This window comes from Crassostrea angulata, chromosome 7 (assembly GCF_025612915.1).
Source record: "Crassostrea angulata isolate pt1a10 chromosome 7, ASM2561291v2, whole genome shotgun sequence".
NCBI lineage: Eukaryota > Metazoa > Mollusca > Bivalvia > Ostreida > Ostreidae > Magallana > Magallana angulata.
In genome coordinates, this window is record NC_069117.1 from 50817644 (window position 1) to 50832983 (window position 15340).

General features: G+C 31.8%; 1 protein-coding gene across 5 annotated transcripts; it reads left to right on the forward strand.

Annotated features, from left to right (window-relative positions):
• The first annotated feature begins 26 nt into the window (after window positions 1–26).
• Window positions 27–14725, forward strand: LOC128192221 (xenotropic and polytropic retrovirus receptor 1-like). 5 transcript variants are annotated; one of them, XM_052864757.1, is made up of 18 exons: window positions 27–172; window positions 407–507; window positions 873–924; window positions 1501–1602; window positions 1769–2055; window positions 2334–2435; window positions 3076–3156; window positions 3630–3708; window positions 5264–5454; window positions 5792–5971; window positions 6411–6561; window positions 6943–7143; window positions 7407–7585; window positions 7747–7883; window positions 8142–8327; window positions 8570–8584; window positions 9755–9815; window positions 11002–14725. In XM_052864757.1, the coding sequence occupies exons 2-18, from the start codon at window positions 439–441 to the stop codon at window positions 11014–11016; spliced, it is 2088 nt and encodes a 695-aa protein (XP_052720717.1). In that variant the 5' UTR covers window positions 27–172; window positions 407–438; the 3' UTR covers window positions 11017–14725. The 5 variants fall into 5 exon arrangements, with proteins under 5 accessions (XP_052720717.1, XP_052720719.1, XP_052720718.1 ...); XM_052864759.1 differs by lacking the exon at window positions 9755–9815; XM_052864758.1 differs by lacking the exon at window positions 8570–8584.
• The last annotated feature ends 615 nt before the right edge of the window (window positions 14726–15340 follow it).

Sequence of the window (15340 nt, forward strand, 5' to 3'; positions counted from 1 at the left end):
CACGGAATTTAGTGAACACACAAATTGATGACGTTTAACCCTGTGTAAACACAAGACAAGCACTTGGCTCACTGCTGTTTGTTCCTAAAATAAAAAATCAAAAGTTCAGCCTTAATACAAAGACAATGTTTCAGATATCCGGCCGTCTTAGTCAAGGATCGATTTTTGTTTGGTACGTATGAACGATTTGTCTTTATCTTTTTCAGAAAAAGATGACAACTCTCTAGCTAAATATCACAGTAGCCTTACTCCGCTGTTACTGTATAGTAATACAGCTACTGTAGCCAGGTAGCTGTCGATGATTAACATAGTCAGTGATCAAAATAACAAGAAAAACTGAAGAGAATGATTTAGAAAAAAATTCATACATAATTTTTTTCATTGATGTATGTTTTTGCTTTTTCAGATTAATTTATCAGGGTTGAATATCAGAAGACAATGAAGTTTGCAGAACATCTTGGTGCCCACATCACACCAGAGTGGAGGAAGCAATACATACAGTATGAGGTAAGTCAGTAGGTAATGAAGTCAGTAGGAATATTAATACATGCAGATCTGTCAATGATGCGTTAACAGGGATGTATATACATGTCCCTTGTGTTAAAAATAGTTTTGGATATTAATATGTACAGCTTATTTATAGACGGGGATATAATTATAGATGTACTTAAGGAATGTGCCAACACATGCATTTATTCATAGAAATATAAGTTGGGTAGGGACGGCTTATGCTTTAATTTTAGTTCTTTAATTAAACCAGGGACGTATATACTAAGATAGGTATATATGCTCCTGTTCAGATTTTTTAGAAAAAGCAAAAAAAGATCAAATTACATGTAGTTAATGCTAAAACTTAACCGTTTATATTGTAGGCCATGAAAGAAATGCTTTATGAAGCTCAGGAGCAAGCACCCTCCCCAGAAGGTAAAACTAGGCAGCAATGAATATTCTATTATCTTAAAAGTTTATAAAGATGTGAACTGCTGTGTTTGATTTGATTGTTCTGTATACAAAATATATTAACTTCAAATTACATGACCTACTTCATTTTAAATTTTTTTTCATCATCCATAAACTAGATTGTGATAATTTTAGTTTCTGTAATGAAATGGTGCTCTACAACATAAATATCACTCATAAAGGATGTACTGTCCTATTATGTAGGTCATCCTAAATTGAATAAATAGCTGATCTTGACACAAAATGATTAAAATCAGATCCTTGATTTGCTCCTTTTATTGTCGCTACATGAGGAGATCCTCATATAGTGACAATAAAAAAGAAAGAGGGGATTGAAGATCTGATGTGTACCCATAGTGACAATAAAAAAATAAGCAGTGGGTCGAGGATTGGATGTGTATAAGGACAATAAAAGAGTAAGGAGCGGATCGAGGATCTTATTTTAATCAGATTGATCTTGAAACTGATTAAAACTAAACGCTGAGTATAAACTATTATAATCTATTTGAAAAATTTGATAAATTATTTTTATCATTATAGTGACAGATGAAAGCACCATTCACAGATTTCTTGCCAGATTTGATGAACGCTTTTTCCAGTTCTGTGACAAAGAATTATCCAAGATCAACACCTTTTTTTATGGTAAAAGTTACATTTCAAATTCCAAAAGGCTATCATTCATTTTTTAAAAGATGACAGCATTTTGATGTTATCAATGTTTTACTTTGAAAATGATTCTGGTGAGATACATGTGTGTCGTAGAAATATACCAGTAGCTGAGCAAACATGATTTTTTTTTTTATAACAGAAAAAATATCTGAGGCCAATAGGAAATATGCTAGTTTAAAAGCCGAATTGGAGGCATACAATGAACACTCAGCCAAACCGTCCACCCTGGGGGGACTTCGTCATCGCAGACAGAATGGAGTGTACGCTCTGTTCAAGGACAAAGAGAAGCAGGGAATATCCCACGCCCGGAAACACAACGACCTGAAGCTGGCCTTCAGCGAGTTTTACCTCAGCCTCATTCTCCTCCAGAACTACCAGAACCTCAACTTCACAGGGTTCAGGAAAATCCTCAAAAAACATGACAAGGTATAGCGGCTTCATCTATCTGTTTTTCATTAGGAGCATGACATAAGTGTTGAATATTTTGCTTAAGTTTGTTCAAGAAATATTTGTGCATCTTAGAGTAAATGTCCTTATATTGATTGCCTTTTGTACCGGTAGACTTGTGTCAATATCTTATGTAACTTTTGGATCTATTATGTTTATTTTTCTATGCATCATATGAAATAGAATTTGTTATGCATAGTCATGAGAAATTGATTTTTCCCAAAGCTTAAGATAGCTCACTAATTTCAATATTGTAGCTTATGCAGACACAGCGGGGTGGTGAATGGCGTCAGGGGAATGTTGAGACAGCCCCTTTCTATACCAATAAAGAGGTGGATCATTTAATCAAGGAGGTGGAGGTGTGTATGTTTCACAGATGGACAAGAAGTTATTGAACTATAGAGCCTAAACAAGCATGCCGTATTGTAAATTATGTGAAATACATTCATCACATGCACCAAGCTGTTAAACATATCAGTACAGGTACATGTAATTGCGTGTACAGTATTGGAACTTGTTATTTACTTAATAATTTTTTTAAATTAATAATATACCAGTGGCCATCTTTTATATCAAAATGATGGTTTTATTTTGTAAACACGAAAACTACCATATTTCCTTTCTGATATTGTAAACGTGGTGATTTTGACGACGTGTAAATTTTGACTATATTGACAATTTTTCTCGTCAAAATTTTCACTTATCAATCTTCAACTATGGTCAGAAGTGATCAAATCCAATAAAGCCCGCAGGGCGTTATGATAGATTTGATCACGCCCAACCCTATTTGATCACCTCATACTATTCAAAGAATGATTCCTTATTTCTTATATTGATATGATTTCAGCCATTATAAGATTAGATAGTAAAATAGTCATTCATGAAATGTATTGGTCAATACATTACAAAATCAATTTGTAGTGTTTTTGCATACAAGGACATTGGAGAATGTTTAATATATATAATATGATAAATAGATTTTAAGCATCTACTTTGCAGAGTGTTGTAACAACAGACTTAGAGGGAGGTAACAGGAGTAAGGCCATGAAGCGGCTGAGGGTGCCACCTTTAGGTGAAAAGGTAACTATCCATCATTATTTGAAACATTGCATGGGCCCAGCTATGTGGCATCATTTCAGATCTCTTTCTTCCAGTTTTTGACAAAACATTACTATTGACACGTGCTTTTGTTCGTCGTCAGCTGTATCTTCCTCCTTAAGGTAATGTGACATTCAGTACCTATATTGTTTGTTACTTTGTCTGTAGATGGATAGACTTTGAAATATTCTTTATGCATGATTTATATTTTAAAGACTTTGATAAGTAAATAAAATTAGAACAGCCTACTAACCTAGGATAAGCGGAAGACAGTTAATACATAAAACTAATTGACGGGAACATTAACACAATTACATCACACAAGAAAAACTTTTGTTTTCATGTAGGTATATGGATTAATGACAATTGAATCTTTTTTGTAAGAAAGAGTATGAAAATTATGCTAAAAAATCAATTGAAGTAATATGTGTAAAAATGCCTCATTTCTGTTTCAGCAAAACCCATGGACAACATTTCGTGTTGGATTGTTTTCTGGTTGTTTTCTAGTGTTAACAGTCTGCATTATAATCACTGGTAAGTGTGTTATTATATTGGTAAGTTTGTATTGTAATAACTGGAAAGTTAGTACTGTAGTATTATCAATTGATAAATCATAAAGGTAAAGTCAGGTAAACTTAAAATGCATTCAATGGTAAGTCTGCATTATAATACTGAAAAGTTAAGCCATTGTAATCACTATTAATTCTGCTTGTAATCACTGTTAAGTCTGCGTTGAAATTTTTGCCCATGGTAAGTCTGCTTTGTAATCACTGTTAAGTTTGGTAGTAATCAATGTTAAATCTGGTAGTAATCACTGTTAAGTTTGGTAGTGATCAATGTTAAATCTGGTAGTAATCACTGTTAAGTTTGGTAGTAATCACTGTTAAGTGTGGTAGTGATCAATGTTAAAGTTTGGTAGTGTTCAATGTTAAATCTGGTAGTTATCAATGTTAAGTCTGGTACTAATCACTGTAAAGTCTGGTAGCAATAAATGTTAAGTCTGGTACTTCTCACTGCACCGTCTGGTAATAATAACTGTTTAGTCTGATTGAAATAACTGTTAAGTCTAGTCAGGGACGTATATACGTCCCTGGTCTAGTAGCTATCACCATTGAATAGAGTATTAATCTTTTTAAAGTTTTCCAGTAAATTCTGTTATGCCACATAGTAATCACTATTTTTTCTGCTAGAAATTACTATTACATGTATGTCTGTTTTGAAAGCACTGGTAAGTCTGCTAGTATTGTGTGTTACAGTACTGGTATTTCAGTTGTAGAAGTTAGCCCTGTTTTTTCTGTTAAAAGAGATTTTTGATTATTTATTAAATTGCTATGTACCGGTAATTAGATACAGGAACCTTTTATCAAAGTTTGATCTGTAGTTTGTTCCCTATTAACCAGCAAGTTACCTGTTAAGCTACAGAACGGGATGTTTAATTCTAGTAAAGCATGTACTTGTCTCATGTAAGACGTCATAACTTTGCTAAAAAATAATCTCATGCAGAAAAAATTTGATGGTTAAATAAAAAAAAATTCATAGTGACCAATGATAATATTATGCATCAATGTTTGATAAGCTTAAACATTATCTAATTTTTAAAATGACCAATCAACAATAAAGTTAGACAACCGCCACTTGTCTAATGTACAAGAATAAAATAAATGGACTATATCATCAGCATATACACATTTGTTACTTTAAAAATAAATCAAAAGTGATAGTTATCTGGATGTATGTTATACCTTGACTTAGTTGATTCTTAGGCATTCCCCCCCCCCCCCCCCCCCCTCCCCCCTATTTTTGGGTGGTTTGGTCGTGCAATATTCACCAGTTTGTTATTTATGTATGAATGATTACCATTCTCTGACTCTGTTAGCTAAGAGTACGTTTGACTTTGCTTTTAACAACTGTTATTCAATGCTCTTTTTGTAGGATTTTCATTTAACTGTATATTCAATCATCATTAAGACATTTAACTCCCCTGTAAATGCTTTAAATAGTTGGACAAATTTTGTTAGGATGCATTTTTGAATTACATTTAACTTTCATCACATTCACGTTAAAGTGATATATATTGTTTTGTATACAGCCATATTTCCCCTTGATGACACCCTGAAGTGGGATACTGCAGTACAGATGTACAGAGGGCTATTCCTTGTTATTCTCATCATCTTTCTCCTTGGGATCAATACTTACGGCTGGAGGTCATCTGGGGTCAATCATGTTCTAATATTTGAGATTGACCCGAGACATCATCTATCTCACCAACAATTACTAGAGGTACAACATGTAGCAAAGTGAGGATAAAAAAAGATGATAAAAGGAAAACTTATTTATAAAAGTTGAACATTGGTGAGAGAACACAAAGTTATTAAAATACACCGTCTAAGCAAAATATGATATTTGATGCATGATTTATAAGATGATGTAAAATGATGCTTACATAATTGATACATATAGCTTATCATAATTATTTTTATCTGTATGCATGTTCAAGTATTTATTGGCCATTATCCCATGATGCATGAATTTGGCTTATTTATCAAGAATGTTCATGATACATTGCTTAACAGGCTCTATGTTTGACATATTATCGGGACTTGTATTGTTTTGACAGTTGGCCTCCTTTCTGGCTGTGCTCTGGGCCCTGAATGTGCTAGCCTTCCTGTACAGTAAGTTCATCCACATCCCGCCCTATGCCTGTCCCCTGGCTCTGGTGATATTCCTCATCCTGTACCTCATCAATCCATTCCCGATTCTCCACTACAGCTCAAGGATGTGGCTGCTCAAGATTCTGGTAAGTGGAAGCATTTCACAAGCTGCTAGGTACTACAAATGTAATCACAGCAAAGAAACACTATTGTACCATGCTACTTATGGAAGATTCCTTATTGTACGCGAGTACTCAAATTCTGTGATTAAATCGTTTTGCATAAAATCATGAGAACATAAAATCAGGAACACCTTATTTTTAGCATAGTTTCATTAAAATTACACATGATGTAAAATCGAAAGCGAGATTTTAAAATCTGCGAGATGTGCTTCTCCTGATTTTGCGTGGATATTCCTTGCATTTAATTAGGAATCTACAGTATATGTTCTCAGTTTCAGATGTGTTTCAGATTTGTTGCATTTACTTGCTCTTATATGCTACATGTACATAATTATTGGTCCCAATTATAAAAGTTTTGATCTCTACGTTTCCATTATTTCCACCAATATCGTTGTTGTTTTAGTTCCACATTCTGACGGCTCCATTCCACCACGTTGGATTCGCTGATTTCTGGCTGGCTGACCAGTTAAACAGTCTCTCCACAGTACTGCTTGACTTTGAGTACATGGTCTGTTTCTATGGTTTTGAGGTGAACTGGCTGCCAAATCCTGACAGTATGTAATATAAACCCCATACTTGAATGAAAGGGTGATGAATTTTACTTGAATTAGGCAAATTTATTTTTTTTTGCATATGTTAAAATTAATTTTTGTTAAATTCCAATACACAGAACATTCAAAATTGTTTAGTTTTTATTAAATCTACTTTAATTAATTTGTAATCTTTATGCATTTTACATAATGGAAAAAAGTTTTAGCAGTATAAATGCTGTTATGACATACTCTGTACTTATATAAAAATGTAATACAATTTATGTAACACAAACTGTAAAGTTCTACTCTGATCTCTAAAATGAAGACAAGAGCAATCTAGGAGCGGACAATAATTTACAGTTATAAATACCATTCATTTGCATGCATTCTGTATTTTTCCAGCTTCTCATGTCTGTACAAAGAATGTGTATTCCGTCGTTCTGAGGGCCGTTATAAGTTGTCTGCCAGCGTGGTGGCGATTTGCTCAGTGTTTACGACGTTACCGAGATACCAAGATGGCTTTTCCCCATTTAGTGAACGCTGGAAAATATTCAACCACATTCTTTAATGTTTTGTTTTCAACACTTTACAAAGTAGAAACAGGTAAATACAAGGACAATACAAATACAGTTTCAAAAATTGATTATTACAATAAAATTAATAATCAAGTATTAAAGCATAAAATAGTTTAATTGATATTTATTTACTCATTAAATTTACTCATCAAATTTTTTTTCAACAATGACAAACTTTAAACTTAAAATTGTAGTAAAGTTTAAAACTGTTAAATGTTAAGCGTGGAACTCCTTGCATCTATAATTCTATATTCAATAACTTTATGAATTAGAGCATTCTTGCTTTTACAGTTGTTAATGATAACCAAGGATCTATGCAAAACCATGCCTTCTTTTTCCTGTGGATTGCTTTTGCAATCATAAGTTCTTGTTACACTTTGACATGGGATCTTAAAATGGATTGGGGATTGTTGGATTCCAATGCAGGAGAAAATAGATTTTTACGAGAGGAGGTTGTTTATGCGTACAAAGTAGGACATTTTTTCCTTTTAGCTAGTTGAAAGCATGTAATTAACATATTGTTTGTCATTGAATAGATATGATAAGATCTGCTATGTAAAATGGTCATCCTTTTCACAAATAATTTACATGTACAAGGCTTCACTTGGATTTACCGATACTCTGCTTGCAGGCTTACTACTATTTTGCGATAGTAGAAGACTCCATCCTTAGATTTGTGTGGACTCTCCATGTATCATTAGGGGAAGGTATTTTGTTTCAACAGAGGGAAGCTCTCACAACTATATTAGCATCTTTTGAGGTATTCAGGTAAGTTTGTCTATACAAATTAAGAGAGATTTGGGTTCTCATTTGTTTGGGTTGTAATTTTATTATGAATTGTAATTTTATTGAGTTCCAGAATTTTTACATTTCTTACTACATTCAAGTCAATCATTATTGACAAAATCTATACCTAATACAATGGGAACATAATCGCTTAAAATATATTTACACATAACAGGTAGCAATTACATGTATCAAAAGTATTATATCACTCTGGTCTCATCCTCATATTTTAATTAACAGGAGATTTGTTTGGAACTTTTTCCGTTTGGAAAATGAGCATCTCAACAACTGTGGACAGTTCAGAGCAGTGAGGGATATTTCTATCGCTCCAATAGACTCAAATGACCAGAACCAGTTGGAGGAAATGATGGACGAAGATGATGGAGTATTTACATATCGTAGTGAAAAACGTAAACTCTTGTCAAGGTAGGAATTTATATTCTGCTTATCCCATTTATGTTTTCGTATGTCATAAAGCTTTGTTTTTTATTTCTTTTCACATAAAATTGTGGGTTTTTGGCTTTTTTAACCAGTTAACAAATACATGTACAAACACCAAAATTATCATAGTTAAGTTCTAGTAATTGCAGGCTGGTCTGCTTGTAAAAACTGTTTATGGATGATTTCAAAATACTCAGATCTTGATACGCTAGCCGATTTTATTTCAGCAACCATAAGAGGAGGTATGATTTGTATGAATTGGAGCATGAAAAGCATGCTTTATTGGGGCATAACATATATGCCTTTCTTAGTTATTGTAACATGAACTTCCATCAAATGCTTGTTTCAAAGCATGCTACTTCGTTCAGTTGCCTTTTGTCAAGTAATACCTATGTACTGATTTAACTTATTCATAGCAATTCAGATGATGAGATATAGGGTTGACATCTGAAAAAAATAAATGTTGAAAAGTCGTCTCTGCAGTTGTCATGCTTTGTTTTGATGATAAGTGTCTTAATGGCTGATGTCAATGTTGCTACAATTGTTTTACTATGCAGCCTGATTGAAAAGCTAGATATTGCTGCAAATGGAGATTGATTTATCCATATTAATGGAAATGAAATGTTCCATGCTTGAAAACATTGCTTGAATTCATGTTTAATCATGTTTAAATCACTGTGTTGTAACATATTTATATATATCCAACATGCTGAAAGATTTCAGCAATGTAAAATAAAAAAGGACGTGTTTTTTAATACAAATCACAATATGTTTAAGAAAAGTATATTCTATAACACTAGTATTCTATGGGTTAATGGTTTATTACTGCCATCCCACAAGCAGAAACTTACATAATATTTGATAATCAATATCTTGTAGTTGGATAGTTACTGAAAAACCCAAAGCATGAAGGTAACTTTAGTACGATTGGGTTTGTCATTTCATGTGTGTTAGGATCCCCATTTGAGTAGAATACAGTTCTCACAATGTCACTTAGATTTTATTGTTAGGTTTGAATTTTTTTTGTATTACACATTTCATTGGACCTTTAGGAAAGTAGAAACAAATTGTTGTCTATAGATCATTTTCGAGGATACTAAAATTTGGAAGATTTTTTGGTATGATTTCAGGGAATAGTTTTACACATGTTTTATTTCAAGACGATCATGGACTAACAACAGTATTTGACATACCGGGTACCTAGTATGTCTTTTTCTAATGCCAGTAAATAAATGTACTAACATATCGCAACTATTTCACAGTGTGGTGAACTAAGTATTGTGTGTGTGACAATCTAGCATGCATCTATAGCCATTGTGTAGCTGTTGTGCGTTTTCATGTTTTAATTATGTAGCCTGTACTAATGTCTAGCAATAACTGTTGTGATAAATTAAGTACTCATTGTTTTCCAGTAAAAGCTCGGCTACCTTGAGATCTCGCCGCTCTTCCGCCATCTTTCGTTTCATGGACCCGGTAGGCTCTGCTCTTTTCTATCTGCATGTAAACACACTCTTGTGCTTTCAGTAAAGAGGGGGGGGGGGGGGAGGGGTGGCAGCTAGGAAGCAATTTTTCACAATTTCAATGATCAGAATTAGCTGATTTAAATTTCTAGATTCATTTGGCAAAATAAACTATTGAAAATATAATTTAAGCCACATATGAATAATAATTCATGCACTTCTTCACATCACAATATATTGAAAGCTCTGAATCTATTTTTCTCTTTTAATACCTTTATTAATTGACATCTCTAATATTAATTTAAGATGGTCATCATGTTGTTTACATGTATTTTTTTTTAAATTGTAGCATCAACAGTTTTGATCTACTGTGGTTTCATTAAAATTGTAATGAATTGTTCACAGTTTCAAGGATAAAATTCATAGATTTTAAAGACACTATTAATTTTCATTTTCATAGACACTATTAATACATTAATGTTATTAGAAATTGCACTTTAATAAACATGCAATTTTGTGGATCAACTGCAGTTCAGTGAATATTGATGTAACCACAGTATTCTTTTTTCAACAGAAAAACAAATTGATTAATTTATAGAAAAAAAAATGTAAAAATTTATAGAAGAAAACTTCTAGGAGACAATCAGTGAAAAAGTATATCAAAATCGTTTGTAAATCTATGCCTGAAATGCTAAAAAAAAAAAAAACGACCTTGCAATCTATTTATGAAATTACTGTATGCATATAACATGCAGCATATATCACTGCTATTTTATGTTTGATATCAGAATACACAATGGAAATTACATCACAGTTTATAAACATTCTTGTTTAAATCTTGTAATATATATCCAGTCAAAATAAAAACAGTGGCAGTCATAAATCTTTCAAGTCAAAGTGGTGCAAAAGATACATAAAGAGTGATAAAATTGCACATTAATTTAAAGTTTTATTTATAAATAAATATGGATAATGTACGTGGTACAGAATCTAGAATTTTGAAATTATTTTTAATTTTATTATTTTTTATTTCCAGTATACCTATTAATCAGCAATAGAATGCTCATATGATGCTTATTAATATCTCTAAGAGTTCGTTTTAAAGAAAAGAGGCACCATGCAATCAATGGCAAAATCCATTCAACATAGAAATGAGGAAATTAAATCAATTGATTAAAGCAAAATTGACTTTTTTGTAGGGGAAAGAAGGATAAACATGATGAGGAGAAAATCAAATGGAACTTTAAAGGTGTATAAAACTCGGAGGTTCATCAATACCCATCCGAGTGGACACCTAATGGAGACAATCCAACCAGACTCCGTCGTCAGTGATGTGTTCAGAGTGATCGGTTTCGTCTGTGATAGATAAGTGTGCATTTTGTGTGTGGCAGGGTGTGTGTGTTGTGTGTAGGTGTGAGAGAACAATGCAATTTACATGCATTCCTGTGACATGGAGACACCATTAGTTCTAGAAGGTGACAGCGAGGGTGAAGCCTAATCCACTTTGTGCCGATGTTCCATAATTCCACAAAAATGGTTGACCTCCGCCTGTACACAATACTAATAAATGATTGGAAGTAAACACACATTGTGTTTATATATATGTGTATGATTTAACTGTGTGATGATATATATGTTGTATTGGCGGATTACGATTGTAATTTTGTCTGGTTATTTTTGTATATCAAAAATCATGACAATGATGACCAATACATTTTCGATTTTTTTTTTTTGAAGAAGGTAGGATATCTTTCAGTTTTGTTTCAATATTTGTTTTTATTCCACAAAGTTTTTATGTCTACATATTGATGAAATGAGCCAAAAGTACTATAGGGATTTGTTCTTTTTTATTACAATCTCAATTTTGTGGGGTTCACGATCAGGACCTTGTCATCCCAAATATTTCTCAACCATTGTTCAAACGTTTTTGGTACATGTACTGTAAACGTGGTTATATTGACGAGTTCAAAATTTGACGATTTTTTAAGTAAGAGACGATTGGCGAGTTTTAATTTTGACGAATTTGTGAATAAGAGTAAGAGTTATCTATCTTTGATTTCTTATAATGCCAGGGTTATAGTTATCTTTCTTGCGAACTCTTTTACAAGCGTTGGTATTAATAAAATTTAACTTTGATTGAAAAAAAAAGTCTGTACAGATTAGATGGAATAAAATTGTTCTTTGTATTTTGTTTTTATTCACTATACGATATTGCCTGAGGTAATAAAGTAGGTCCAACACGGCATGATAATTACGCACGCAAAGTTATTATAGAATGTTGTGACGATTGAGTGATAATTGCATTTAAAACATGCTTATTAGATTTTATGGGTTTTTTCAATGCTAATTACGTGTTTTTATAGCTATTTACATAAATGAATCATTAACTTCGATCTAGTCCTAACGGGATACTGCCGATAAAAATTCTGGTATTAATACGCTATATATATGATGTGAAGTTTGGCGAGTGGAAATTTTGACGAGAAAATAAAAATCGCCAACATAGTCAAAATAAACACATCGTCAAAATTTCCACGTTTACAGTATTCTGTTTTTCAGATAATCTTGATTGTTTGCAAGAGAATTCATATTTTGCAGGCTTCTGATTAAGATATGATATGTAGTTTTGAGCTCTTGTTGTAGGATTAATTACATAACTTAACCCCAGATATCAAAATCTTTTGTGCAATATATAAAGCTTCAACTTGTGTAAGATTTACAGATGTCATTCATACTTACCTGGTTGTACATTATGTGATTTTTAAATCTTTAAAAAAGGACAGTTGCAATCCAAATCAAATGTACTCTCTGAGTGGAGCAGTATTTTCTGTAATTTAAGTGGAGTTTCTCCACCTTGAAACACCATGATGACACCAATGATAAGGTTTATATCACCCATATATGTTCTGGACCTGGTACACATTTACAGTTCTGAAACTGAATACATGTTTTGATTTTTTAGCTGTTTTTTTGTGTGACAACTTGTGTGCTGATTTATTGTAAACCAATATCTTTCATTGTAATTGTGATATTCAATAGAATATTTTTTTTTTATCTTTCCATTTCATTCTATTTTCTGATTCTTCATTTCTGAAATTTTTTTTGTGTATTCTCTCCAACTCTTTCTCTCCCACTCCACAAGATTTTATCATGCAATACGTCCACTCTTCTAATTGCAATACTCCAACCAGCTGTTCAAATTAGCATATTTTATCAGGGATGCTTTCTTCTGCATATTTTGTTAAAGATATAATTAATATGTCCAGTGTGTTGAAAATCACCAAATCATTCCATAGATACTCATTTCAAAATATGAAATATGAAAATTGCTTACCAGAAAGTAATGTAACAGTTATTGTTTTTATTTAATTATTAACTAAAATTTTCTTTCATTGAATACCAAAGGGGTTAAAAAAAAACTAGCTCAACTAATATCACTGTATATGTAGTATAACCTATTGAACGCTTTTTTTGTCTCCATCATAAAGTTTGTGAAAAGGACATCTAATCTACCCAAAAATAAGTTTGGTACATTAAATAGGTTGTTAGAGTAATTAATATACAAATAAATATAATGTAGCAATAATTTGATAATATAGCAAATAATAATATAATACATGTAATATAGCAAATAAATGCATTCATTTTCAATATTGTTTTTTTTTTTAATGTAAATGTACATGTAATTATTTATTGAAATAGATCCATATTTACAGACAAATAAAATTTAATCTTACTTTACAATAGTCGTTCAGACACTGGTGCTTGGAAATGGACAGATATACAGTAAAAAATTTGGCCTTATACTGAAACAATTAAGACAAATAATATTTATTGTTATGCATAGGTACTTGTACATTAATGTGTAGTCATATATGTGGTTCCCAGACAATGTGTTTGTTCAGCACACAGCTTTTGGGGATTCGTGTGTAATTAAATTTGTTTACTTATATGTAGGAATGTTTTATATACCTGTATTATGTTTGTTTTTTAGTTGATATAAAATTACATCTTTATATTACATGTATTAATGTAATCAGAGTAACAGGATTATTGTTACAGTATTTATATATCTTGTACAAATTCAGGTATAATGACAGGCTACTGTGATATTTCACTGCTAGCAGAGTAACCATTACCACACATAATTCAGCATACCATTTCATGGCTGCTTACACTCTAAATGCATCAAGTATGTAGTTGTATATCTGGCCTACCGTGTATTTCAGCTCAGTGTTAATTTCTGGGCTTTGTTGTTCTTAATAAGTTAGCTGCTAGATCCCATTGTGTTTTGATGTAGCCAGATATTCTGAAATGATTGCAGGGTTTAAATTATTAACTTTGTTTTGTCTTGCATTATTATTTGTTCCTATATGGTATTTCCAGTAAACATATCAGTAGTCATTTCATGTTTGTTTCACAAGAGATAAAGCTAGACTCTTAATGTTGCACAATACTTAATGTTAGTAAATTACAATTGGCTTTTCTTGGTGCAAAATGTTTTAATTTAGTAACAAAATTATATATATATATATATATATATATATATATATATATATATATATATATATATATATATATATATATATATATATATACACACACACACACACACACACACACACACACACACACACTAAGGGAAAGTACGAGGAGTACTTTAATATGCATAATAATGAAAGTGATGTCAGGAAATGGCATGAGTGCTTAATATCTGACCCTAGTCAACTTGCCAGTTGCATGTGTACTGTTATTCGGATTTTAATATGTAGTTTGCAATATAAATATTCTTCATCGTTCTGCCAAAATGTGTTTTAACTGCATTTAATAGATAAATGTGTTTTTTAATGTTGATATTTTGGTGTGCTTTTAGTTAATTAACATTAAGTGTGTCATAATAACTCAATAAAGATATCAACTGACTTCTGTTTCTTCATGGGATTTTTTGTACCAAATGCAAAATATGTAACACAATGCCATATGCTGAATTTGTGTTGCCTAATAAAACCAAGAACTTATTTTTTGGTTGGACAAAATTAAAAAGATGTGCAATATGTTCTTTATATAAAGAATTAATTTGTCTTTGTGAGAGCAAAATATTGACGTACATGCATACTAGAAATGTTTCAGTATAACTACACATTTAATATATTACACTGGATAAAAAAGCTACGAAAGATGAATAGGGCCACATAAAAAAATAGTTATGTGGTTAATTATCTCGTAATTTGGAGAAAAGGTCTTGTTATTACGAGTAAATTTTCTTGTTATTACGAGAAAAGATCTCATTATTACAAGTCAATTATCTCATAATTATGAGAAAAAGATCTCGTTATAACGAAGTGATTATCTCGTTTTTTTTAGGAGAAAAGATCTCGTAATTACGAGAAAAGATTTATGTAAAATGGTGCATTTCTAAAGAGACCTCCAAGTCAACTGGTTCACCCTTTCAGTCTACCTTTTTCTTTCCAGTAACGTTGATTTAATTTTGATTAATTTTTAAATAACAACAGCCATTATTCATTAATTTTTTAAAAT

What these genes read in the sequence shown, in the direction of transcription:
- LOC128192221 (XM_052864756.1), top strand. Translation starts at nt 439, where the DNA reads ATGAAGTTTGCAGAACATCTTGGTGCCCACATCACACCAGAGTGGAGG. An exon ending in GATCAACACCTTTTTTTATG is followed by an intron (nt 1,603 to 1,768) that starts GTAAAAGTTACA and finishes TTTTTATAACAG; the next exon opens with AAAAAATATCTGAGGCCAAT. An exon ending in GCATCTTTTGAGGTATTCAG is followed by an intron (nt 7,884 to 8,141) that starts GTAAGTTTGTCT and finishes TTTAATTAACAG; the next exon opens with GAGATTTGTTTGGAACTTTT.